Source organism: Apus apus, chromosome 4 (assembly GCF_020740795.1).
Source record: "Apus apus isolate bApuApu2 chromosome 4, bApuApu2.pri.cur, whole genome shotgun sequence".
Classification (NCBI taxonomy): Eukaryota; Metazoa; Chordata; class Aves; order Apodiformes; family Apodidae; genus Apus; species Apus apus.
Genome location: NC_067285.1, coordinates 90,263,219 through 90,289,167, shown reverse-complemented (window position 1 = coordinate 90,289,167; position 25,949 = coordinate 90,263,219). Strand labels below are relative to the sequence as shown.

The 25,949-nt window shown below is 35.7% G+C and overlaps 1 protein-coding gene across 3 annotated transcripts in view; it reads right to left on the bottom strand.

The window, feature by feature from the left end:
- The window catches only part of ATP8A1 (ATPase phospholipid transporting 8A1), a 118,225-nt gene that overhangs the window by 10,702 nt on the left and 81,574 nt on the right, over window positions 1-25,949 (bottom strand). For all 3 annotated transcript variants that reach the window (XM_051617432.1, XM_051617430.1, XM_051617431.1), the window contains 8 exons: window positions 24,834-24,908; window positions 24,588-24,710; window positions 22,125-22,203; window positions 18,691-18,752; window positions 14,337-14,393; window positions 13,749-13,856; window positions 831-919; window positions 373-465 (listed from right to left, as the gene is read on the bottom strand). In XM_051617432.1, the coding sequence (XP_051473392.1) occupies window positions 373-465; window positions 831-919; window positions 13,749-13,856; window positions 14,337-14,393; window positions 18,691-18,752; window positions 22,125-22,203; window positions 24,588-24,710; window positions 24,834-24,908 (686 nt within the window). The remainder of the gene's footprint in view (window positions 1-372; window positions 466-830; window positions 920-13,748; window positions 13,857-14,336; window positions 14,394-18,690; window positions 18,753-22,124; window positions 22,204-24,587; window positions 24,711-24,833; window positions 24,909-25,949) is intronic.

Sequence of the window (25,949 nt, the reverse complement as noted above, 5' to 3'; positions counted from 1 at the left end):
TTAGGTCCAGTTTATAACTGTACTAGTGAATGATGAAGGCTTAAACTCAGTTTGTATTAGTTGCTAACACAATCAAAAACGACAGAATTAAATTTTTACTTCAAGTTTGTTCTATACATAATAATTAGAGACGCAGCAGGCAGCTACAGAGAAATACGTCAGTTAAAACCTTTAGTAAAAACCTACATCTAAGCATATGAAGAAGCATATGAGCTCAGTGGACCTGAAATCTCTTCACAGATGCCTTTTGCCTAGATGGTTTTTGAAGAATAACTTTTTGTCTTTGATACATGTATAAGGCTGTAAATATTCAGCTTTTTTTTTTTTTTTTTTTTTTAAAAAAAGACAATCATCTACTGATTTTTACAGTACCTCTTGCCATGCACAACTGCCCCAGGATCTTCAGACTTTGCTTCCAACTCCTGAACTTCATCTACCAGTGTCTTAAAAGTAGCTCTCTTTACTCTGTAAGTAACACAAAGTACTGCCAGATTTACTCTTCTTGAAAGTAAAAGAACAGATTGTTTTAATACAAACATTTAATCTATAAACCCCTTTTCCCAAATGACTTCAAATTAAGCTTTAAAAGAAGAAATATTGTAAAGCAAGTCTAAATAAATATTTGTTGTTTCTAATTTGCAAGAACAGCTGATAAAATATTATTTAAAATACTAGTAACACTTGTAATAAAGTTTGTTAAATATAATGTGGAAAATAATTGTATAGAATCATGAGAGCTGCTCTTAATTTGCTTTTCTTATATTAGTAACTAGAACACACACTTAAAAGTCAGTATTTTCTCCTGTAAACCTCAGCATTTCTGTACTCACACTTTGTATACTACATCAAGAAGTAAAGCTGTCATAGGAATACATAGAAGTCCCATCCAAAACACTCCAGAGCTGAACATCATAGCTGCCTGGAAGGAAAAAAGCACAAAATGTAATGAAGTCATTACAAGAATTAAGAAACAAACCTTAGAAATATCAGTTACTTAGTTGAGGGTATAAAAAGCAAATTTAAATTAACCACTCCAGACTCCCTAATGTGAAATAAAACGGAGTCCTTTCCAAAATCCTCTGAATTCCTGCAGAAATCCAGTAGATTGTAAGCTCTAATTCACTAATTCACTTTCAGAAGCTGGTAGAAAAATCACACTGCTTAGCTCTTTGCAAGAGGGGGATTCTACCCCTCCACAACCTTGCTCTACACCACTATGCTGCTTGTAGACACTTCCATTAAAATCAGATTTATTGAAAAATCCACCCCTCCCACACACACAATCTTTGTCAGTACATTATGAGCATAATTTCTTATCTGCAATCAATTCTAACGGGATACAATGGTTCCCAACCCTTGCTATGAATATTGGACAGTTACAATCATTTTTGCAATGTAAATCGGATCCAAGTTATCTCCAATAGTTCTCACTGCACCAGCTCCCACACTGACGGAGACTCCTGTTCAACAAACTGCTTAAAAATGAGAACTAAGGCAACAACAAATTACGTAATTATAAAAGTATGCAACATATTGTTAAATGAAGATCTAACACATCAATGCACGGTGAAATATTTGCAAACCAAATCATTGCTTTTACTCGTATGTTTGCTTTTTTAATATGCCGCCTTATATATTAGTCTGTAAACGTACTCAAAACTAAAATACACTAAAAAGCCAAAACAAACATCACAGTGTATGGATATGGAAGGAAAAAAACCACCACTTTAACCTACCATTGTAATTCATGCCCAAGTGTCTACATCAATAATACGGATGCAAGGAGTATGATAAATACTTAATGAAGCATATCACGGAAAGATTGTTTTGCAGTCAATATTAAAAATACCTTTGTAATATAATTACATTGCAGATTGAAAGTTACAGTGGTGTGTAACCATACCCTTTCAAATCCTTTGCTTCATTGCTTGGAGACTAATTCCTTTCCAAGGTTGAACTTCAGTACTTAACTAAATAAACACACTAAATTTTAGTAACATTAATTACCAGACAAATGCAGGTATCTTGCAATAGCTTAAGTCTAATTTCTGAATGCGTACAGATGAACATTTCAGAATTATGTTAATATATAAAAACGAAAGTGAATTATTTTCAGAAAAAAAAAATATCTCATTTTCATATAGGTAAAAAGTTCTATTTACCTAGTTTTTGTATCCAAATTCCTGCTGACATTGACTCTTTGAAAGTATTAGAATGCATTTGAACTGAAAATTTGCTAAGCCTTCCATAGCTACGTTAAAAGGACATAGATAACTGCCCTGAGATTCTAGTAAATATTTCCACCAACAGCTGTCAGCAAAGGTGTAAACACTGAACAGTGACAAGTTCAGAATAAAACAATTCACATTTTCAAAGGAGGAAGACAAAAATTAAAATTTTGTATCAGGAAGCGGAGAAAATGTATTAGCACAGTCAGTTTATAAGCAAAACAAGACTTTTGACATACATGATGAAATACTGATTTCCTAAACCAGCAGCTAAAAGGAAATGTCTATCCCAACTACATTTTGCAAAACTTGTTATAATTAAGTAGCAATTAGAGAGACAGTTTCCAAAAGAAACAAGAAAAAGGCTTATAAAATGTAACTTGAAGTAAAGATGACTCTTATGTCCTATCATTAACACAACGTTTTTTAATTTATAAGAACAGAGCAAAGAGCTGTCTTTGCGTTTGCCACCCGGTATTAAATGTTTGCTGGTGAAACAGCAAAAGTGATAATGTAGGTCTTAGGATGTTAATTCTGACCATTGTAATGCTAACTATGAATGAAGGAACAACTGGCGCCTACTATTCAGTCCATCCAGCCTTTGGCTTTACAAATGAACAACATGAATTGGGGAAAAAAAAAAGTTTTTCTGCGTCATATTTGAAAGCCTGTCAGATTTTTTTTCTTTTACAGAGTTAATCCAAACCTAAAAGATTTAAAGCTGACATTCGCATTAAAGACAGAGGGCCTCTTTGTATTTTTTGGATGAAGAGGGGAAAAAATAAAATCCCACAGAGGTATTTCCTTCCTTTCTGTACAAGAAAGCTCCCTCCTCACTCTGTAGAAAACATTTTTGTCTCTAACTTTTCACATCTCTCTACACATAGGCAGGTCATCTGGGAAATGGCAAACCAATCCTTTTCAGACAATGGCGCTAACAGGAGCAGCCTGTTCTGGGGACGGACTCTGGCTGCCTCTGTTTGTGGTTTACAAATTGTTCCTAATGTGAGAGATTTGTGGTCTATGCCAAGTTTTCCCCTTTAGGCCTTGTGAAACCAAATGGAATCTGCCACAAAAGTAGCTCCCAGGGGAATTCAGAAGTAATCCAAAATGAGAGCTGGGAACCCTAGTTTATTGTAGGACTTACAAATCCTGCAGGAAGGATAAATAATTTGTCTGTGGAGCTCATGCTCAATATTAGGACTTCCTACGTGAATTAACACTAATTATTAAGTGCATAGTACAGATTTTTATAGAAGCTCGTATTTTTTTAAAAAGAAAAAAATATGCTGAGAATTACTCCCTTTAAGGGTTTAGCAGCAGATTAGAAATCCTGGCTGCAAAACATTTTTAACATACTGATGAACTGTTAGGAAGCTACATTCCAAAATGAACAGAGAATATTCCCTTTTTCTTCACTATCAAATGTTCTACTGAAATAGATACCTCAGATTTTAAGAAGCCTCCTAAAGGAGAGAAAGAGGAAAATAACAGTAAAATTCTTGTTGCAGAAGAGCTTATGAAAAACAGTTTCAGTTTGTCAGTTAATTAGCTGAAAAATAAGCTTTATAAATTAAAGACAATTATACACCTGGATATGAAATTAGATAAGACAGAAAATGTTGCCAAGGTGAGATTTATCACACTACTTTAAATCATATTTGTAATCAGAGGATATTAGTTACTCTGCAAGAAAAGGCTACATTCTCCTCTTTTGCCTTGGAATAAAAGATTCACAGGGGAACCTACCTGAGCTGATTCGAAGGTGACATGAGAAACAGCATCTGGCAAAGGAGATGCAAAGTCATGATGAGCGGATGGAGTTCTGGTGATTCTATAGGATCTGTTACCAGTGTGGGGGTGGTCTGCACCGCAACAGACATAACATGAAGGAGTATAGGAGACACGGAATTTCACTAGAATTTGAAAGAACTGATGTAATTCCTGACTCCTGCCCATCAGAAGAAGAAGTTGCTATGAAAAAGATGGCAGCTGAGTACTATTAATCTTTTAAGCGTCATAATATGCACAACTACAACAGGAATGTGTACTGATTTTGATTTTTTAAACAGAAAAAATCTCCCATATTTGTTTATAAAGGAGATTGGCAGTAATATGGTGAGGGAATAATTCTGTTAAATGCTGACACTGTGAAAAGACCAACCAATAAAAATGAAGAATATTAGAATGGTAAGACTACCAAGACAGACCACTGAAAGCAGAAATGGTAAATTCAGTAGTTCAAGGATCAGCTCTGCTGTTTCTGTTTGTACCCATGTAGTCAAAGAACAAGAATGGGAATGTAACTATTGAACGTGGAATAGGATCTTTGAAGTGAATTTGGGAATGGCAAACTCTGGCTAACAAATATCTACTACTAGAATAAGTACAATTAAACTTTGAAGGTCTGAGGACTCAAAATATAAACTATCTAGTGAAATTTAAAAGGGAAAAAGAAAACCACAGAATCACAGACTGAAAAGTCCCTTATGAAAATATTTTGGGATTCCTGAAGTGAAAGACTAAAAGCAAACATTAAATGTAAAGAACTTAATAAGCTAAAATATGATAAGTTTCACATGGTAACATAATTCTAGGCTCTCAAGTGAGGACAAATGACTAAAATGGGTATGTGTTATGTGATGAATTCTGATTAACTTAAAAATTCTTCAATAAATCACTGAGTTTTTTTATGAAGTAATAATATTCTCCACAAACGTACACTGAAATATTTTATTTCTCTAAATGGGAGGTTCACCTAAGCATATAGGGGAAGACAGATACAGATCACTGCTAATTGTTCCGTAAATACTTACAGGTTTGTAAAAGACAAGCTGGGGAAAAAAAAGAGGGGGGATGAAAATGTGCTAAGAATGTGGAAAAAAGTGCATGGGAGCCTTTTGCTAAGAACGGGCTTGAAAAAGTGTTGGACTATGAAGGAAGACCCTTGTCTTGTTGTTTAATTATTTCAATGTTTGTAAAAATGGTATTTCAAACATGCTCTGTTAATAAGCAATAATCCCTCACTGAAAATTTACCACATGAATTATTCCTCCTAGAATGAAGACCTAGAATTTTGGCTAATATTGTAATCCAAATTGGTTATAAGCAGTGAAGCAGGAGGAAAAAAAACAACAAACAAAATCACTCTCTAACTCAACTACCCCAGATACTAGCCATTGAAGAATGGCTGTTTTTCACAAATATTGTGATAATGAAGTGAGAATAGAGCAACTTTCATATTTGTTTACCATACAGTGCTCAAGGCAATTTTTTAAAATACAGCTTGTCAACCAAGTTATCTGACAGGTTCCCTTAACAGCATGGCACAGTACTTCTCTTGTTGCACTGAAGGACTTACAGAATCATTACTTTTCAGACTTTAGAGGCATTATTTTTAACTCCCCCTGCTAATACTGAGGAAAAGCACCATGGTAATTCTCTTAAATATACAACCATTTAAATTTATTTATTATGCAAAAGTTATTTTGATAACACTCTTCTGTTTTTAAAAATGCAAGAGACACGTACCCATTAATAGCTGGAGGGACAACGCAGTAGGACATAAGCAGTAAGATCCTCATAGAGAAGCTGTTGATGTATGGGGCTGGAGGAGCAGACAGTGAGGTAGACTGAAAAATGTTGGAATGGCCCAATCCAGATGGTAGCACAAAGTCTAGCTTGAGGCCAGTAACTAACAGTGTGCCACATGGGGTCAGTACTGCGGTCCAGTCCTGTTCAATATCTTCATTAAAGATCTGGATGATAGGGTAGAGTGTACCCTCAGGAAGTTCACTAATGACACAAGACTGGGAGGAGTGACAGATGCACCACAGAGTTGTGTTGCTATCCAGAGAAATCTCAACAGGCTGGAGAAATGGGCTGACAGAATCTCAAGCAGTTGAATAAGGAGAAACAAAGTCCTGCACCTGGGGAGGAACAACTCCATTCATCAGTATATGCTGGGGAATACCCATCTGGAAAGCAGCTTGGCAGAAAAGGACTTGGGAGTCCTGGTGGACTCCAAGTTGAACATGACCCAACAATGTGCCCTTGCATCAAAGGAGATGAACAATATCTTCTGCTTAAAGCAGCAAAGTACTGCTCACAGGGGTAGAGGGAGGTCCCCTCTACTTGGCATTGATGAGGCCACATCTGGAGAAGTATCCAGTTCAGGGTTCCCAGGCATGAGAGTCTCCCAGACTGTAGAGAGTCCAACGAAGGGCCAGAAAGATGATGAGAAGCCTGAAACATCTCTCACATGAGAGGAAACACTAACAGAATTGGTACCATCTAACCTAGAGAAGACTCAAAGGAGATCTCATCAATGGAGACGGATGCTCAAAGGGAGGGCGTAAGGAAGACTGAGTGAGGCCATTTCCAGTGATGCCCTGTGACAGAACAAGGGTCAGTGAGCACAAAATGAAACACAGGAGACTCCACTCAAACACCAGGATAGTTTGTTTTTTTTTTTTTTCTGTGAGGCTAACTGAACACAAACACAGGTTGCCCAAGAGAGGCTGTGGAATCTCCATCCTTGATGATATTAAAAAGCTATCAGGACATGGCCCTGGGCAACTTGCTCTAGGTGTCCAGGAGGTTGGACCAGATGACTTCCAGAAGTTCCTTTCAACCACAGCCACTCTATGGTAGTATACAAGCCTGAATGCTGGCTTTGCTCTCCATAGATTTCCCCTCAGATCAGACTTTAGACAAATATCTCCCCAGAGAAGACCTGTTTGTTAGAGCCTGAAGTATCTGGACAGCTACGTTTTCAAAAAGCTGGTGTGGTTCTGTGTTTGTGTGGGTTGTTTTTTTTTTTTGTTTGTTTGTTGTTTTTTTTTTTTTTTGGTGAGAGTGTTCATAAAAAAAATAATTAGTAGGAGGATTAAAGGATGTATACTTGATACTTTAACAAGCACAATTGCCTATGAGCAGGTTACATGAAATAATGCAGAGAGAAGTAATATTTAAGAAACCAATACTGTTAACACAGTATATTCTAATAAGTCTTTTCTACACTCTGCAGCTAAATCACCCAAAAAGGAATATTATTTTTTTTCCCCAAATATTCTGCAAACCCAAATCAAGTGATCTAAAATTCTGTAAATTACATGCTTGTTCCTAAAATTTAATTTCTGTCAGTAGTTTCCTAGATCCCCTGGGTCTGACAGAGCAGAAACAGATGGTGCTCTGGAGAACTTTACAGTGCATGATCTGCAGCACCACAATTAAAAACCTCTGCAGATACTTTAACTTTGCTTTTAATCTCAATGTCCCACTTCTTATTCCTGCAAGTGTTACAATTTTAAGCTAATTTATCAATTCAATAGGTGAATAAAAAAAACACCTAACAACTTAGAGCACACAACTGCAACAAACCCAAGAGTCAAGAGTTGTACTACTGTGAAATCATATGGTTTATTTTTTCCTCTCTCTCCAGTGAAAGATTTTCAATTCAAATGACAACCATGTTTGTTCAAGAAAGAGATAACTGTACCATCTCAAGTTTATCAAATTTATAATTTTAAAAGTAAATATTTTAAAATATTTTAAAGTGGCATTTAAAATAAAACTAGGGTTTTGAATTGCAAGGATGGAACCACTAATGAGAAGGTTCTAGTAGCTTTATAGTCTATAGGCACATGAACGTCAGCTACTTTTATTACACAATGTAAGTTAGAAAAAATACATTACTTAATGCAATTATTGCAAAAGGACTATGTAGATATAAAAACATATAAAAATTGATTCACAGCATCATTTATTTATTTCACAATATGACAAAACATAGACTACACAGGAAACATCCTGGTAATTCACTGGATTTAAAATGCATTTTGTTCAACATCATGGAACAGTTTTCTGGGTATTGAAGATTCTCAAACAAACAAAAAGATCTACAAATTAAGCACCAAATACTAGGAAATTCGGTATTTGCTTTCAGATATTTATGCAAACTACATGTGGTTTTAACTAACTGTAGATTTGCTTGTATATTGTATTATATTGTATTGTACATATTGTATAATATGCATATTATATTGTATACTCAACTTTCTTTGTTAATGTTACAGACAAAAGAAAACTACCAACTTCAGTTATATCAGTGTAGCACAGAAAGGGATCTATGCAGTTGATTTACTGAGGTCTGCATTAAAACGTTCTTCTAGTCTTTACTGATACTTTTTTTCTAAATTAAATGGAGCTTGTTTCATGTAATGGGTCAAAACAGATGTCCTATGGTATGACCCACTTCTCCATATTGGTGTTAAATCTAACCAGAAAATGCCTATGCAGAAGTCTTTTTTTTTTCCTCCTTTTCAATGTCTTGTGCATCCATATTTAAAAGCACAAGCTTCAAAGGTAAAATATTAAGAAAATAACCTGTAAAATTGGTTGTTCAAGTGCTTCTACTCTTGGCACCACTGACAGAAAACAAATGTAGGAAAGGTTTACTACTACTGCAGATAAACTTTTTACTGTAATATGGACTATGTAACAGTCCACAAAACTATAGACTGGAAATTATTATAAAAATCACTTAAAACTTCTGAAATGTTTTCCTTATTTCTCTCTCATTCACTGTGTATCAAGTATCCTCTAATATGTTTCTCTATTACTACCAAGATCTTCCTGGTGACAAATGTAGTTTAACATTTCGCTATAAGCAGACAAAACTTGAATTCCTAGTATTTTAGGATCTGTGCTTAATACCAGAAAAATATAGCCCCTTATTCTTAAACTAAAATCAAGAAGAGAAATTTTAAAATGAATGAGTCTATAGTGCAAAGAAAAATAACATGAGCTAAATTAATAATTTCAGCTTGATAATTTCAGTGCTAAAATACAGAAGTCTCATTTCAGACTATTAAAAGAGACATATCTTAAAGCTGATCTGCCACAGTACCTGAGCTAGCAATGGATGCTATATAATTAGCTACTTAGGTTATCACTCCTTTTGTCTCTTATCTCCTCCTTCAATTTTACAGCCTATTTTTAAATTTTCTTCTCCTTAATAAATCCCATTGCTTCACTCACATTTTGGGTAAATTTTTCCCTCAAGGCTGTGTATGCAGAAAGACAATGGTGGACTGAGTTTTAACCTGAACATCATCCTTCAGTGAAAACAAATGAGGTGGGTTGTTTTTTTTTTGTGTGTTTTGTTTTGTTTTAAACTGGAATAGGACCTGTTTTAAGATTGACAAAATTATCTGGTTTCTTGTTTGAATGTTGAATGTTCTAAGGTTTTGTCAGCATTTTCCTTGAGAAACATCTTTCAGCTACTGTCACCTGAATGTCTGTTATCAATTTCTAACAGATGTCAGCTATATAACTACTAGTTATTGATATCAGGAGGACACTTGCACTGGGATACCTCTGCTTGTGTGAGCCAGAAGTCACCTTTCAACTATTCTGGTGCACTACCTTAAAGTGACTTATGTATCACAGTTTGGGAAAATGTCAAATTAAACTGAATTGCCTAATTATATGCAAAGAAGTAAATGGCCATTCACATAATTCATTTTATCGGCTACCACACCATTACCCAGAATTACCACATGGCTTCAGATAAATTATTAAAATATGCTTACTTATTTCAGAGAGATCCATTTATTCACTTGAAATTGATAAATCTAATTTTTGATCTGTACTATTCCAACTGCATGCTCATTTGCATGAAAAAAAGGAGATGTGGTAGAAGACAAAGGCTCTCTCTTTTCTCTTAAGGATTGTCTGAGCTAATGTTCCAGATCTGTATGGGACAAGTCCTTTCACACAGGCCTTCTTCCTGCCTCCATTGGGAAGTCTAACGGAAAGGAGTTTGCTGTCTTGGGATGGTTTGACTCTCACCATACCCCTTTTCGAGTAGCAACAGAAGGAAGTAACATACATCTCCTGGAGGCTTGGAGAAATACATTTCCATATGGGAAGCAAAGCCCAAATACTCTGTAATCAAACAATGATGAAGCTCAGATGAGTAAATGAAAATGCATTCAAAATGTGCACTGGGCACACAGAACTGGGAAAAGGAATGAGACACTCAATTAGATTAAACTAAAGTTTGTATCTCTCCAGGGAAGCAGAGCATTTGTTTCAGACTCTACTTCTCTCTGGTATGTCTCAGACAAAAATGTCTTTTCTCATCCAGAAAAAAATCCCATCTTCTATATAGGCTTGGATATTTAGGTTGGCTTTCTCATCACTGCGTTTATGTCCCTGTAAGGTACTGGATCCCTGGGAAGAACAAAATGACTTGACAGTCTTCTCCTGACACCTAAAACCAGAGACCAACATGCTCTGACTCCTCTTTTATCAATTCTAATTACTCTAAGCTCTGGATAACATGGATAAAACATGATCTATTTGGCAACCTAGTTACCACTATTTATAGGACTTAGGAGTCCTATAACACGGAGAGCTATCTAGTACCCCCACTGTGAGGAACAGTACGGTCCAGTTGGCATGCGTTGGTCCAGCATGGGAGTAGCAATCCTGAAAGACCAGAACGCAAGAGTCTTAATGCCAGAACTGTCTCAGCATTATGTGTCAACAGAGCATTTTGGATCAAAGCGGTCTTTGGTTTCTCTAGGGAGATGTACATGTATTTTTTAGAAATAGATGAAAAAACATGAGTTTCAAAATACTTATATGAAGCCTCTCCTCTGCATCAAAACAATGATTTTTCCATCAGTTTTTTCTCTCCCCTTCCAAGAGATTATTTTATTTTATTGGAATAGAATCAGCAATAAGCAACAAGAATCTTATTATTTTCATGACATTTATATGGAGTTAGGGTGAATCCTTATTAGAGAGTTTCAGTAGGTTCTTTTCAGTCTAAAAGTAATAAAAAAGATGCTTGTAGGAGAAAGAAATCATCATCTAGTTGGGGATGAATGGCTGGATGAATATCATATCAAGAATAATACTAAGACTACAAACAGACTAAAGGTAGAATTTTTGTTATGATCTGAACGGGAGTACATTTAAACTTCGTAAGGATTATAGTTTATAAATCTCCTTATAAATCTACAGTTTATTCAAACAGTGTCATTTTTAATGAAAAAAAACATTTGAAAAAAACAAAACAAAAAACATCAAAACCCCAAACACACAAAACTCCCCTTCAGCATAATGTATCAGATTAAGCCATGGCAAAACAGACAAAAAGCTACAGAAGTAGAGGTCAGCTTTTGTCTTGATCATTTATTTTCTTCCAAATGTACCTGGATGAAGTCTTCAAGTCTCACTTGCATATTTTAAGAAATTGGACAAGCAGTATTTGCACAGGCAAGCAGAGATGTCCATATGGATTTGTTTCTGTCATACCACAATCTTTTCCACAGCTAAATTTGTAAATCTCTTAGTTCGAATACATATAGAAGGCCTGGACTTGCTTCAGAGAAACCCAGTGAATTCTGGCCTGCCAGAGACCACCCGGTCAGGGAGGGGGCTTCCAGGAGAGTAGACAGAACTCCTGCTTGCAATCTGAGCTGCAGTATTTGCTGACAGGACTTTTAGCCACACAGAACATAGCTCAAAAAGCTAGACCAGAGCTTTTAAAATAAGCTCTTATGTTCTGTGAGATGTTTAAGAGGATTTATTCTGAAGTTACTGACTTGTAACTATATTCTTAGAAAGAAAACAAAACCAACTTCACCCAACAACAGTTGCGGTTCAGAGAAGCTGGTGAAGGGTCTAGAGAACAAGTCATACGAGGAGCAGCTAAGGGAACCAGGGATGTTTAGTTTGGAGGAGGCTGAGGGGAGACCTCATTGCCCTGAAAGGAGGTTGTAGGGACGTGGGTGTTGGCCTCTTCTCCCAAGTAAATAATGACAGGACCAGAGGAAATGGTCTGAAATTGCAGCAGGGGAGTTTTAGATTGGATATTAGGAAGAATTTCCTTTTTGTCTTGTGGAGTTTTGTGGTTTGTGGTTTTTGTTTTTGTTTTTTTTTTCAGTTGGACTCTGTGATCTCAGAAGTCCTTTCCAACCATGAATATTCCCAAACAACTGCCTGCACATACACACATACAAAGCTACTAGATACGCATACACACATAAGCAAACATACCAACAAAATACCCATTTCAAGTACAGATGCAGTTTTATCACAATAAATACATCTATTTGGGTTCATAAGTCAGACTACTTCAGTGTCTTGTTGAATTCAGACCCCAAGATCATTTAGTTATGTTGACAGTTACAACTCTTTACAAACAACTCTTTGTCCAATTTCATAGAAACATTCCCTTTAAAAGCATCTTTTGCTCACAATACCTCCAGAGACCTTACTAAGTAAAATACTTCAATTACTTTAATTCAGAATAATATCCATAATTAATTTTGATTAGTGGAGGCAACATAGTTATGTATAAAAACTACAAATATACATGGGTAAGAGGTTATAATAGAGACAAAAGCCAGAAAGAAATAACATAATTTAACTTTTCTTAGGAACTCAAGTACTTAAGTTAATTCCTGATGCTTTCCATTAAAATGTAGTAGCTATATAAATGCCTATATACTAATTTCCCCATAAGTGGTTATGTAGGAGGTGAGATTTGTGGGTCTGAATTACCTCCAAGTCAAGAAAAGACATGTACTTAAATTTCCCACATCCTGCATGGATTTTTAAATTTCTGAATTATATCACAGAGGTGGAGTTAAAGGCACTCACACTCCTGTACTTGTGTTGATATGGTTTGAGAACCATTAGAAGAGTATCCTGCTGAAACAAGCAGGTATTCCCAGTCTCTGATTCCCACTGAGACTCGGACATTAGTGTCTGGGAAATGAATACTAAACTTCAGATATTGCTGGAACTGAATGGTTTTGAGAATTTGTGACTGAAGTCCCAATTAGATCAGCAAAGGCAGCAATTAAGCATCTTTTATGGATTCAGTCTTATTTGCAATATTCAGAGCAAATTTAGACAAATGGGATAATAGATGAAAAAGAAACCAGTAATTATTGTCAAAAGGTTAAAGATACAGTACAATAATGCATTCCAAGCAGCACATTAACAGAAGAGGAGAAGTGTGCATGAAAAGGAGCTGCTCATGCAATGTTATGGCACCTCAGTTTGAGTCATTTTACAGTTTCAAATCCTTAGCAAATCTGCAAAACTGAAGATGAAAAAATAGCCTTAAGCAATGCACTACTTGTGCTACCTTGTTATACGAATAATCTCCAGCCAAATAGGCACTGTAATTCTGAGTTCTGAATTAGGCAAGACTTCTCCTTAAAGAAAATTAAAACTCACTAAAGAACTACAAAGCAGCTTACCTGTTTATTCTTCCTCACTAGACTTCACAGCCTGTTAGCTGAACTCCATTTTCACAAGGGTAAAAATGAATTCTATTTTATGTAAACAAGGCTACCACGCTGAAGGTATAAAAGAAACAACCCTCTTATGCACCTCTAGTTAGCAGAAGGATCCAATAAAGATTAGGCCCCTAATAAAGATTGAAAGAATATTCTCTGCACACATTCAGGTATTACTTAAAATATACTTTACCTCTCCTGACATATCAGGTGCCATAGGAATGACTGGCCACAAAGAAGAGTAGATTCCAAAAAACACTACCCAAAGTGCTATGCTGCCCCAGATAGCTATATGGCTGAACTGTTAAAAAAAACCAAAAGAACAACAATTATCACAGACATATTATGGCATCAAAAAAGATCTTTGCTACATTGTATTTACAATGAGATTCTAGTATGTATGATGAATTTTCCATGCCTTGCATTAATTTAACTCTGCTACTTCAGTTATCTATTTCTTACAGCAAGGCAAGACTTTCAGCAGCAATATTCCTGCATTTTAAGCCAATTTAAGCTCAATTATAATCAGATCAGAGTAATGTGATATTTCTAGTTTAAGGATAACTTTAAGCCTTATCCCAACATCCTCCTTTTCAATATTTAAAGTTATTTTTTGTATCTGGATATTCTGTTTTTCCACACAGAAGCCACGGCTTAGTTTGATACTGTGGGGAGAGCTGACAAACTGTAAGGGCATAATATAACAAATAAGAAAAAAATATTCAATTATTCATCCATATTTTATAGAACATTTGAGAATATGGTAAAGACATTTGCTTACCAAAGTCCAATACGAGGTCTCTAATCCAGCCTTCAAACACACAGTCAGAACCACAAACTTTAATGAAAGGAAGAGAGAGAGAGAGAGAGAGAGGATTCTTATTTAATATAATATTCTGTTAACAAACAGAATTTATTAGTTTGGGTAAACTTTCAGGAGAACAGATGAAAAAATTTAATAATTTTCTTACTTCATGTTTACGTGCACAAATAAAAGAAGGGAAAGGATAATCAATTTTGTAAATTTAAATGTGATTTACTTAATAAATTACAGCAAAGTCCTGTGTGTGTCAATGCACCTACCTGCGTAACATGATCCAAACCAAAATTCATGAAGCAAATAGCAAGAATTTCTGTGGACCTGCAGAAGCTACAGAACAGTGCTTCTGCTTTAACAGAATCTAGTCCCAAAAAAGGTAGGACTCTCAGCTGCCTGAAAATGGATTTCATTTAGATCACAGCTAACTTTATTTTTCTTCTTCTTTTGTAAGTGTTTGTGCTTAGATCTGAAGTTTAAGTGTCCATTTGAAACAACCATAGTAAAAAGCCATTAGAAGATTTAAAGATACACCTTAGTAATGATCTAGTAATATTTATTAGCTTCCACTAATAATCTCCACTCATTTGATTTAGAAAACTCTTATTTTGTATTAGAAATCTTAAACATTTCCCTTCCCTTCTAGAACTCTGCAAGTCTGTTTTTTACAGAGTCATTAGCTTCTTTATCAACTGTATTTTGGTTACACAGGAAGGCTCAAGTGTAATCCACTTCAGTAGAGATGGCAAGACCCTCTAGTTATGGAAAGCACGACTACTGCTTTCTGCAGAGAGGTATTTAGGTCTAGATGCGAGGCTGAAAACTTGCAATTGCTCAAGATTACATAACTTACATTAATCTAAATTAAAAAAAACCAACAAATTGTTCACTTCTTTGGCAGTTCATTAGTAAATTAATTACCTTTGCCAAACCCTGAAAAACCAAAGAGCTAAATGTTGCCAGCCTAAAACCTATGTTCTACATACAAAATGACATGTTAAATATGTCTGATATTTTCATTCTTTCATCTTCAGTCTTTTCTTAACTTTTTATGGATCAGACTCTGAAAATGTCATGCAATTGTCCTGTAGGACATGCTCCATTTCAGTTTAGTGATGAGCAGTGTACAGCTTATAATCCCACAGCAAAGGCTAGTTATTACAGGAAAATGTTTATGTCCTTCCTTTGAAATTCACATGAACAAGTTTTCTTTTTTTGTCAGCAGTATATTTTGTAACTCATGTAAATGTACCACAAGTTTTGCCTTACGTGCAATCTGAAGAACATGAGGCTGAAAAACTGAGTTAGAAAGACCAAGCTCCAAGTGTATCAGCTATAGTTTAAAATCTAGTTTCTTGGCCAGTTTGGCAGCAATGACCTAAGTGAGTTTGTCTGTGGTCAAACTTCGAGGAGCCTTAGAAACTGACAAGAAATGTACTTCAATCAGAAGTTGAAAATAACTGGTTAAATATATTTAACAAGTCTTTCGCTATGTCTGTTATCCACAGAAGGACATGAATCATGCAAGAAAGCTTTCACTCTTAAGTTTATGCTTTTAATTCCAGAATCTTCTATTTAAATTACTGCATTATTACAGACAAAAATAATAAATAAATCACAGCACCACAATTCCATTATCTAAAACATGTGTAAAATCTAATTAGAAGAAAATTAAGGACCATGATGAATGTTAGAACTTACTTAATTCTATCCAGTGCTGGTGCTATATTTGGATGAATAATAAAAAAAAAGGATTCCAGTGAACAAAACCCCCTCTCATCTGGTACACTTTCTTGCTACTTTTGAGTCAGTTGTACAAAAAGAAAATATTCTTCTTTAGGATCAGACAAAGAATTCTTATTGCACAGACACACCTTGTACACAAAACAAACACCCAGGTGCCTAAAAGAAGATAGACACTATGTATCCTCCTTGCTTAAGCGATTCCCCTAACAAAGTTACCAGCAGCTTCCTCAGAAATTTGGGCTTTATTTGCTCCTCTTCAGCCAAACTAAAAATAGCTCACTGAATCCTACCCAGTAAGCATGGAATCAAACTGGTGCTCTGTATAAAGCACTGAGCTTTTTAAAAAATGACCTCTCAAGAATGGTCATACAAGTATTTTCACAGTGCTCTACTCTTATTTCAAATTCAAGTTTGAATAAATAATCGCAGGATATGATACGGATCAGTCCCTGTTCTTGACTTTCTTTGTGGATCCAAAGAAATAGTATTAATTTCCGAATCCCTCTGCTACTGACTTTTGCATGAGTGATGAATGCATAATTTCTAAAAAAAGAGATTAAAAGCAGTGGGAAAAGTATCTTAGCCTTATGATTTTGACATTTCAAGACAGTGACTGACACCTGTCAGTGCACATACAGATTTTTTTTTAAATAATAAAAAAATTCCCCTTCCCCCCAGTTTTTAAAGTTTCTCATATCTTCATGTGTGCTTCTGACCTCCCTGAATTACTGTGCAAGAGCAGGAATACATAAATTGTAACCCCCATCCGTCCCTAGATTTTCAATCTGAAGTGAAGGAAAGTGGATAATCTCAAACTTGAATTCTCATAGTGCCAAACCTGGCTTTTGGAAGAAAGTGCAGTGCAGAATGCCTGGGTAGGATGAAGTTTCAAGACTGCTTCAGGAGAGCACTTCAGCTGTGATTGAAGCAGTATGCTGAATTAATTGGTTTAACACATGTAGAGTGCTAACTCGCTCTACAAAATAATGACCAAGAAAACTTGGCTTAGATGCTAGGATACTGAAGTTATGCAACTCATGCATGCATACATACATACAATTAATAAAATAAACTTCTGCTGAACTGAGCAAGTTGGAGGCCTGTGGCCAGTGGTGTCCCAGGGATCATTACTGGGTCCAGTTTTGTTCAATATCTTCATCAATGACCAGCATGAGGGGATAGAGTGTATCCTCAGCAAGATCCTTGATGATACAAAACTGGGAGGGGTGGCGGACACACTGGAAGGCTGTGCTGCCATCCAGTGAGATCTAGACAGACTAGAGAGCTGGGTGAAGGTGAACCTCATGATTCTGTAGTGGTCCTGCTCTGGCAGGGGGGTTGGACTTGATGGTCTCCAGAGGTCCCTTCCAACCTACCATTCTGTGATTATATGTAATGAGATTGTAATACGAACAGACCTGTGTCAGTCGAACTACTTCTGTCTATTCTGTGTGAACAATTTTTCTATGTGCCTGAAAGAACCAGTTTAAAGTCCACACATCTACTGGCAGAACAAACATTTTATTTTAACTGACACAGCAGCAGGTCATCCACAGAATGGGCTGTGGTTGCTCAGCCCTTTACGCTCTTTAACCTTGCTGGTTAGCTGACCAGAAAACACTATTCAAAATGTTCTCTCATATGTAGTAGATGTTGACAGTATCTACATTCTCAAAGGACTACAAAGTATTCTCGAATACTTTTGTTTTATTTCAGTTATGATGTTTCCCTGTTGTCCAAGGGATTAAGATTTTGATGTGAATTTGTGTTATTACAGCCCCCTTATTTTGATGAAAGGATTTATTTTTTGAACCTGCAAGCAACAGGAAGTTGAAAAATTAAACTCTTAATGTTGAAAAACAAAAGACAGTAAACACAAGTCTAATTTTGCTTCTAAGAGATCTTGGAAAACCCTCATCTATTGGGTAACATTGATACCTAGCAAGTGAAAAACATGTATTTAGCTTCCTTTATTTATTCTAGGACAAAAAAAAAGATTAAAAGAAAAAAAGAACAATGATGACCAATATATATGAGAACAACAGAAGATTAGTGTTAGGTGTGGGTCATGAGTAATTCTGGCAGTTTTATTGTGGGCAAAGAGGCATCCCACAAATCTTGGTTTCATGTGACTCTATTCCTTTCAATGGAATGATAAATTGAGAGACAAAATGTAACTGTATCTTCACAAGTTCACAAACCAATTCCGTATCTGATAACCTGGGATTTCTCCAATGCAGAAACTTACCTTAAATTAATGAGCATACTAATTAGGGAATTACAATTCCCATTATTTAAAAAATAGACACTTTAATGGAAAGGACAGATGTATCTTCTGCATCTTTATTAAACTACTTTTTTTTTAAAAACTGGAATTAGAATGCAAAACATGTTTCAAAGCTTCTCAAAGAGTCATTCAGATACCATTTCTTATTCTAAGGCACTACAATGAATCAAGTCTTCTATATAGAGAATAATAAATAGTAATAAAATTACATCTATTTAAGAGTTAAAGATGAGCCAATACAGTCAGTAAGCTGATAGGGCACCAGATAGCTGTAGGAAGACTTACAGTGTATACAGTGTTCCCCAGAAGCAGGTAATCTGAAGTTTTACCATTGCTGAATACGGTACCTGGAGAAGGAAATAGTGATAAAAATAAAAACATGTAAACATTTAAATATTCACCCTATCTATTTATAATAGCACTATATATATGTATTTATATATACACACATCTTATTTTTGGTACAAAAAAAGATGGTAGCACTTCCTACAGGGTATCAACAACAGATTTCACCTTGACCCATATTGAACAGTAGAAATTTATTACTTTTATAATTTTTAGTCCTTTATGCATTTGCATATAAATAACATACACCATGGTTCTTAAATTCAGAATTCTGAAGCACTGCATTTATGCTTATTTAACATAACTTATTTTATAAGTATTGCTGAAGTTTGGGCTCTTCTGATCCCAGTTCTGTGAAAGTTCTTGGCAGACATGGGACAACAGAGCTATCTAGAGGGAATTCCTTGTTTTCAAGTAGAAGTATTGAGCTTGCTAAGTTTTTTGGTGTTCAGTTTAGAAATGCTTTTAGCATTCAAGAATGTTCCTATACTGCAAGTAAACCAGAACACTTATTCTGCTATAGACGTTCTAATCACTGGGATGTTGCTTTTTACTGCCATCATATGAAGAGATATCAAAATACTGTGAATGCAGTAAGGAAGCATAAAAGCACAAGACAAAAAAAATACTAATACTGAGAGAGCGTAAGGAAGGATGTTTCTAAAAAGAGGTGTTGGCAGAAAGAGAAGAATAAAGGTGTTTGCAATTTTTTTTTTTTTGAGGGGTCCTGAGGGGTTTAAAACTCCTCTGTTTGGGCAAGCCAGAAGAAGGTGACAAGCTCCTAAAAATGGTCTGTCTGCTAATTAAGATTGTTTTTGCATTTGTGTTGAGTGTTTTTCCAGCCTTCATATCACCTTTACCCATGACTGAAATGAAATGGACTTTAGTCATGGATGAAGAGTGCTTCTTCCTAAAAGCTTTTCAGGAGCTGTGAGGCCAGTTTATCACTGGAAAAAAAAAAGAAAAGAAAAAAAGCAGCAGCTATTTGTTGATATTGTAAAAAAGAAAGCAGGTGAAAATTCACACAGACACACAAAACGAGAATAAAAATGCTTGCAAAGAGTTTTCCTTAACCTAGCCTTCTCCCGTTCCAAGATGAGGAGCTCACAACGGCTGCCTACTTAGCTGTAGTGATACTGGTTGCTCTTCCTGGATTTAACTTTCTCCCTGGACAGACTAGCACACCACAAAGAACTACGAGAGCTCTGGAAGCCTGAAAACAAAGCTGAGACCATGGTTTGTTTTAAAGATTATACAAAAGCGAGAACAGTTGGTGGATTTACTTGTACATCTAAATTTGACTTCTGCAATTTACTGTTACATTGACAAAACTGCATCAGAAGAAGCTTCTGTTAAGATTTAAGTCCTTGTCACTTTTCATATCCATGACAGTACACGGAGTGCGAAGACTCGAGCTTTGTGTACTGTACAATGGTTAGGTCCCATGGAGTAAATTCTGACAAACAATTCTTACAGATCCATACATATTCTCTGATCCCATATCTCTTGGTAAACTCTACTATAGCATATGCAGTTTGAAATTTTCCACTTACAGACAAGAAAGAAGTGGACAAGTGAGAGAAAAGGGTAGACAGGAGAATGTGCTCTAAGAAAAGCACAGACTGTGAGCTCAGAAATGTTCATTATCTTCAAGGTTTGATTTTCAACATTCTAATAAATACCTGCTCAAACACGCACGCCACTGCTTTACAATATATACCCAGCAGTTAAGAGCATAATGAGGATAAAATAGAGGGAAAAGACAGGCAGCTAAGTCTGTTTCCATCAGTTAGAGTGCTGGGACCCAGTAGTCTTATGTACAAAGCTGAACTATCCCCCATCCTTCCCATTGCTCCTTTCGTGTCTCGGGATCCTCCTGCACCTCTTCTTTACTAACAGAAGGTGGAGACAGACCTGGTCTCAGAAGTTCCCTCTCTGGCACTCATCAACTCCTCCTTAGGAAACAAACAGCATTACTTCCCTTTCCTCTTTACATGCAGCCATCAGAGATTTAATTAACAGCAGCTTCCATCCTATGCTCATTTCCCCTGCATGCTGAATCTGTGCACCAGCTGGACTCACAACAGGTACTGGTTATCCTACTCACCATGCACACAATCCCCAACTCCCAGTTCTGCTCCTCTTACTCACCTGGCCTTTCTCTAGGAATGACAGAGGAAGACAGAAACCAATTTGTTCAGACTTGCAGAGGCCACATGTCAGCAGGTCAGTTCTAAGCCTAGGGGCTGTTATAAAAGAGGCCTGCGCTACAGTGCTCTTGCGTGTGCTTGTGCAAGTATCTCAGCTTTGCCATTCACACATGAACTCTATTCTGCATCACCACATACACTCATGAAACACTCCTCCATCATGTAATGCATGAATCCCTTGCACAGATTGGCTAAGACTTTGAATGGGGATATTGCTTTGGATTTGAGGTAGTGGTTTTAAGACTACACATTGACATTTTGGGACCTCTTTCCTCCTAGGCTGTCTAAATGTCTCCAATGCAAACCACTGCCACTGAACTCACATCCAATGTGAGGTGAGTGGCCTTTCAGGGAAAGCAGACTGCCACCTACTTCCTTCTACCCATCAGAAGTCACTGAGTGTAAAACCAGCACTCTGCAAGAAATTCTCCCCTTAACCTTTCAGGCACACCAACTGTGTCTGTCTCACTATCTAGTTTCAACAGCTCCAAAATGTCCATAAGATTATTTCTGCCCCCTATGCCAGGGAAGGCTGCCTGGATACATCAGAGAAACTGAGCAGACTACTAATTTTACAGAGAAGTTGCAGGGTTCACACAGCTTTCCTTCCTGTCTCGCTTCCTTCTGCAACTCAGGTGCATATACAGCAGTTGATCTAGAAGAATGACAAGACTGTGCTATCCAAGATGTCCCAGTTTCCTCTGTCACAAGCCTCTCATATAGATGTAAATTAGTGGGTTAGTATGCCCCTAGAGTAACAGGAGAGTAGGAACACACATCAGTAATAAAAGTTTACAAAATGTAAGAGACAATGCAAGGGACAGTAGTGATTTAGGATCTTATAGGTATTTACCATGGTAGTGTGTTAGATAAAAAATTAATATAATTAAATAGCATCACCTTTTTCTCCATCTTATTTCAGTTCACTTAAAACCCATTTATATACCTTTATGTATATGCAGTACATAATATTACTTCTACTTTTAATCAGATTTTTAATAAAACATTGTACATATACTGCATCTGCTATAGTTCTAGAAATGGTATCTTGAAATTTAATCACATGAAACTGTTCATATTTATAAAGCTTTCCTAAGAAAAAAGAAGGTATTTAGATATTTTGTACCTTTCAAGCTTTGTACTTTTATTTTTCATAAAACTTACCATGCTGGAGGGCTTTTAGTGGAAACCAAAACAGAATGAATGAGTGGAAGAGGCCATTTAAACAATGAACCCAGAAAACCTAAGGGAAAACAGAAAATCCATGAGAACCATTTGCAATAAACTAGCTCTGTGAACCCTGACCTTTCTTTTTATCTGTTTGTTAGATTCACAAAATGTGTTTCTGTCAGGCCACCACAGTGAAGTAATACTTCACTGACAGGCACTTTCTGCCTCTTAGAACTTCATGGGTCATTTGTTTATTTTTATTTTTTGAAAGAAAGTGTGTATTATCTCCTGCTTTTAATTTCAAATCAAAAGGGAATTAAATGTATACACACGGGAGTATCATCAGAAAAAGTAAACTAAACCAGACAACTAGAACAGTTGCTACAATCTAAGTAGGGAATGAAAAAGGAGTCTAGCTTTTACAATTCACATTTTGTGTAGTAAGAAATTTGGATGGTAGAACAATCAAACCCAGAATTTTACATATACCTACCTATGCATTTCCATATAAAAAGGAATTTTAAAAGGACTTATGTGCTCCATTCTTGAAGTGCATCGCTTCATCATATTAAACTTCCTTTAATGTATTTGCTAAATAATTCAAAATTTTACTTTCAAACTTATTTTAATTTGTAAAATATGCCTTCTGCAAATAACCTACTGATGCTTCTGTAATATATTGTATAAAGAAATAAAAAGACTCCATTAAAAATATGTAACCCATGTTTTCTCATTAACAATGCTTTTGACTATCATAGCCTTTATTGTAACAAACCAATGTTTATTATAAATGTTAAAGTGTTCAAACAATTGAAATTAAGTTGCCTGCCTCACAACATTTTCCACAATGTCTCAAAGTCTTTTGTTAGGTTCTACAACTACACTAGGTTGTATGATCAAATTTTCAATCCAATACTTGGCACATTTGAACTTGTGCTACTCATTAACCTTTGTTTCTCCTTGTTGCTGTGTCATTACCAGAAGTTTTTATTTGACAGAAAGCACAGGTGGGTGCAAGAAAAATTAGTTCTACTTTTCCATTTTCCTGACCAATTCTTATTGTCACATGCTAATCCTTTAACCTCTGTCATGACCTCATAACCTTTGATCCCTTTTACCATAACAAACATCTGCATCAACATTGAAGGCAGTAATGTTACCAAATCTTTAACACCAACTGTTCAATTTATATAGGTGGTAATTCTGTAGCTGAGAAGTTTGTAGACATTCACTCATAGCAAATGTTGTATGGGAACCAACACAGAATTTCCAATGAATACATCCATGCAATAATAAAAGTATTACAGGCTTATTTAAGAACAGAAAAATCCAACAATTATGACTTGCATTATTTATTAGAATTATCACAAGACAAGCATCTGTATTAATGGACCTTGAAAAGTCTGGTATTTGTAGAGCATGCAGTGACACAAGATACTATTTTCCCTAGTTTCCTTACAGCTTTCAGGTTTGCTTTTGTAGGTGAACAGGTAGTGAGGAAGGAGGAAAATCTCTTATGCTTCAGTCAGTGAACAAGGATAGTTTAGGCAAATAATTTTATACAGATAGAGGTACTCCAGTTTTACAGCACAAGTGGCACAGATATAAGACCTAAGTATGGTTTATCAGCTCTGCACATCTACTACAGATTGAAATAAATTGTCCTGAAGTTCAACATACAATGACATGTCAAGTAACGTCCCAATTATATTTAGAAAATTAAATAAAATCAGAAGGAACTCTTACAAACAAATTGCAGATTCGAGAACAAGTTTAATTTAGCTTTTTAAAGATATGATTGATGGAAGAATCTGTAGAAACTGTATATATTTTATATATGAAGGAGTCCTACATTCTTTTACTACTTCTTATACCAGTCTCTCTAAGATGAATATTGTCCATTTTTCACCAAAAGGAGCCTCAGATTCCTTTTGATCCACCTTGACACATTCTTAACTGTCTCAAAGTATTTTTTCCCAAAACTCAAAATGAAACCATAAAATCACAATTCCAAATTGACAAAGAATAGCACCAAGTCCCTCCCTCTACAAATCTAGTGACAGTCCTTATTGTCCTCTGCAAGACATCTCCACAGGCTTCAGTAATCCATTTCCATATAACAGTACCAATACATACAGCCTAGTGACAGAGAGGTCTAAATCACTTTGGCCTATAGAAGACAGCTTTATTATCAGCAGGGGAAAAAAACTCTAAAAATAAAAAAACATAAGGGCTGTGAAAAATAAATGCTTGCTGTCCATTTCTGTACTTGCTAAAAATGGGCAAGTATGATTTTCACTATTGACAGACAAGTGGACAACTGGAAATAATAGTAACAAAATGGTAACAAAAATCCCCTCCATTTTTAATCATGAGCAGCATAAACCAAAAAGGACAACTATACTGAATTCCTATTAATTTCTGCTTTAATTATATTATATTTTTAAAAAAATATACCTTAGTGTTAAAGTCCAATGCATTTTGGGAAGTCTTGTATAATTCAGGATATTTCAGCATGTTCTCTTTTCGGCAGGATCTCTCAAATATTCCAAGAGTTAGTGGAGGCATTGCTGTAAACATCTAGCAGGTGGATTAAAAAAAAATTGCAAAACTTTAGAGGTGAGGTCTTGCTCAAAGACTGCTTACTCAAGAAACTTTCATTACTCTGGTTGAAAATAACTCATAACACGTAAAGCATCTTACCAGATTGTAAAGACCTATACACCATCTTTCAAAAAGAATTTGTCCAGAAAAGCCATTGACAAATGCAAACCAGATCTGAAAAAGAGGAGAACCATGTATTACTCAAATATTTTGCAAGATAAGATGAACAGATTCTTCCTCAGCTTCATGATAAGGGGTATTGCTAGAATACATTTACAATACAGTTGAAAATGTTCTGGTTTATACTTTTTTGAAAAAATAAATTTAAAAAATAAATAATAAAACTTGCCTTGAAGCACAGATAATGCGCAATCCAGTTAGATATGTGAGCAACTCCATGAAAATATGAATATGTTTAAAGGATGTAGCTATTTTTAGAAGAAATGTCATGTTGTTTAAGTATTTAAGAGCCATATAAGCTCACTGCATTTTTATTGTCCTTAACACAACAGAAAGACTGAGGAATATGAAGTGGGGGAGCCTACAGATTAGAAGCAGTCATCTTCTCATAAGGAGCAAACCTCCTAACTAACAGAATTCCTACAGCAATCTGCCATTTGAAACTTAAAACTGCACCAATGCTCCTTACTCATATATGAAACTCAGGAGAGGATGAGGATTTCCCCCTCGCTTTTTTTTTTTTTTCTTGTTTTTATAAAATAATGTAGTAATTTGAGAATTTTGAATTTGAAAGAGTTAGGGTGGTGGAAAAAGAGTTTTAACAGAGAATGTGACTTGGCAGCTTGGCATAAATATGTGTTCACATCATTGCTGGTAATTTCAGACAGAGTTTAACAAAAGTCCTGCGTTCTAAGAAGAAAATAAAATAGACTGCACTTACATCTTTTTTAACTAAGGAGTATGTGGAAAGAACATTAACCTCCTGTTGTGATTTAGCTAGCAGTCAAAATGTTATAAAACACCAATGTAAAAAGAAAGGCCTAAATACATGTCCTGAATCTCTTCTAAATATTCGCTACTGTTAAAGGTAAGCAATGTTAAGTCACACCTGAAAATCTTTTGGCATGGCTGTTTTAAAGAAATGCAAGTATTTAAGTATTTAAGATAAATTTTCATTTACAATGCAACAGCATCCATAAAACTGCCACCAAGCCCCTCAGAAATGCTGTGAAACATCTTAGTCTTTAAAAACCC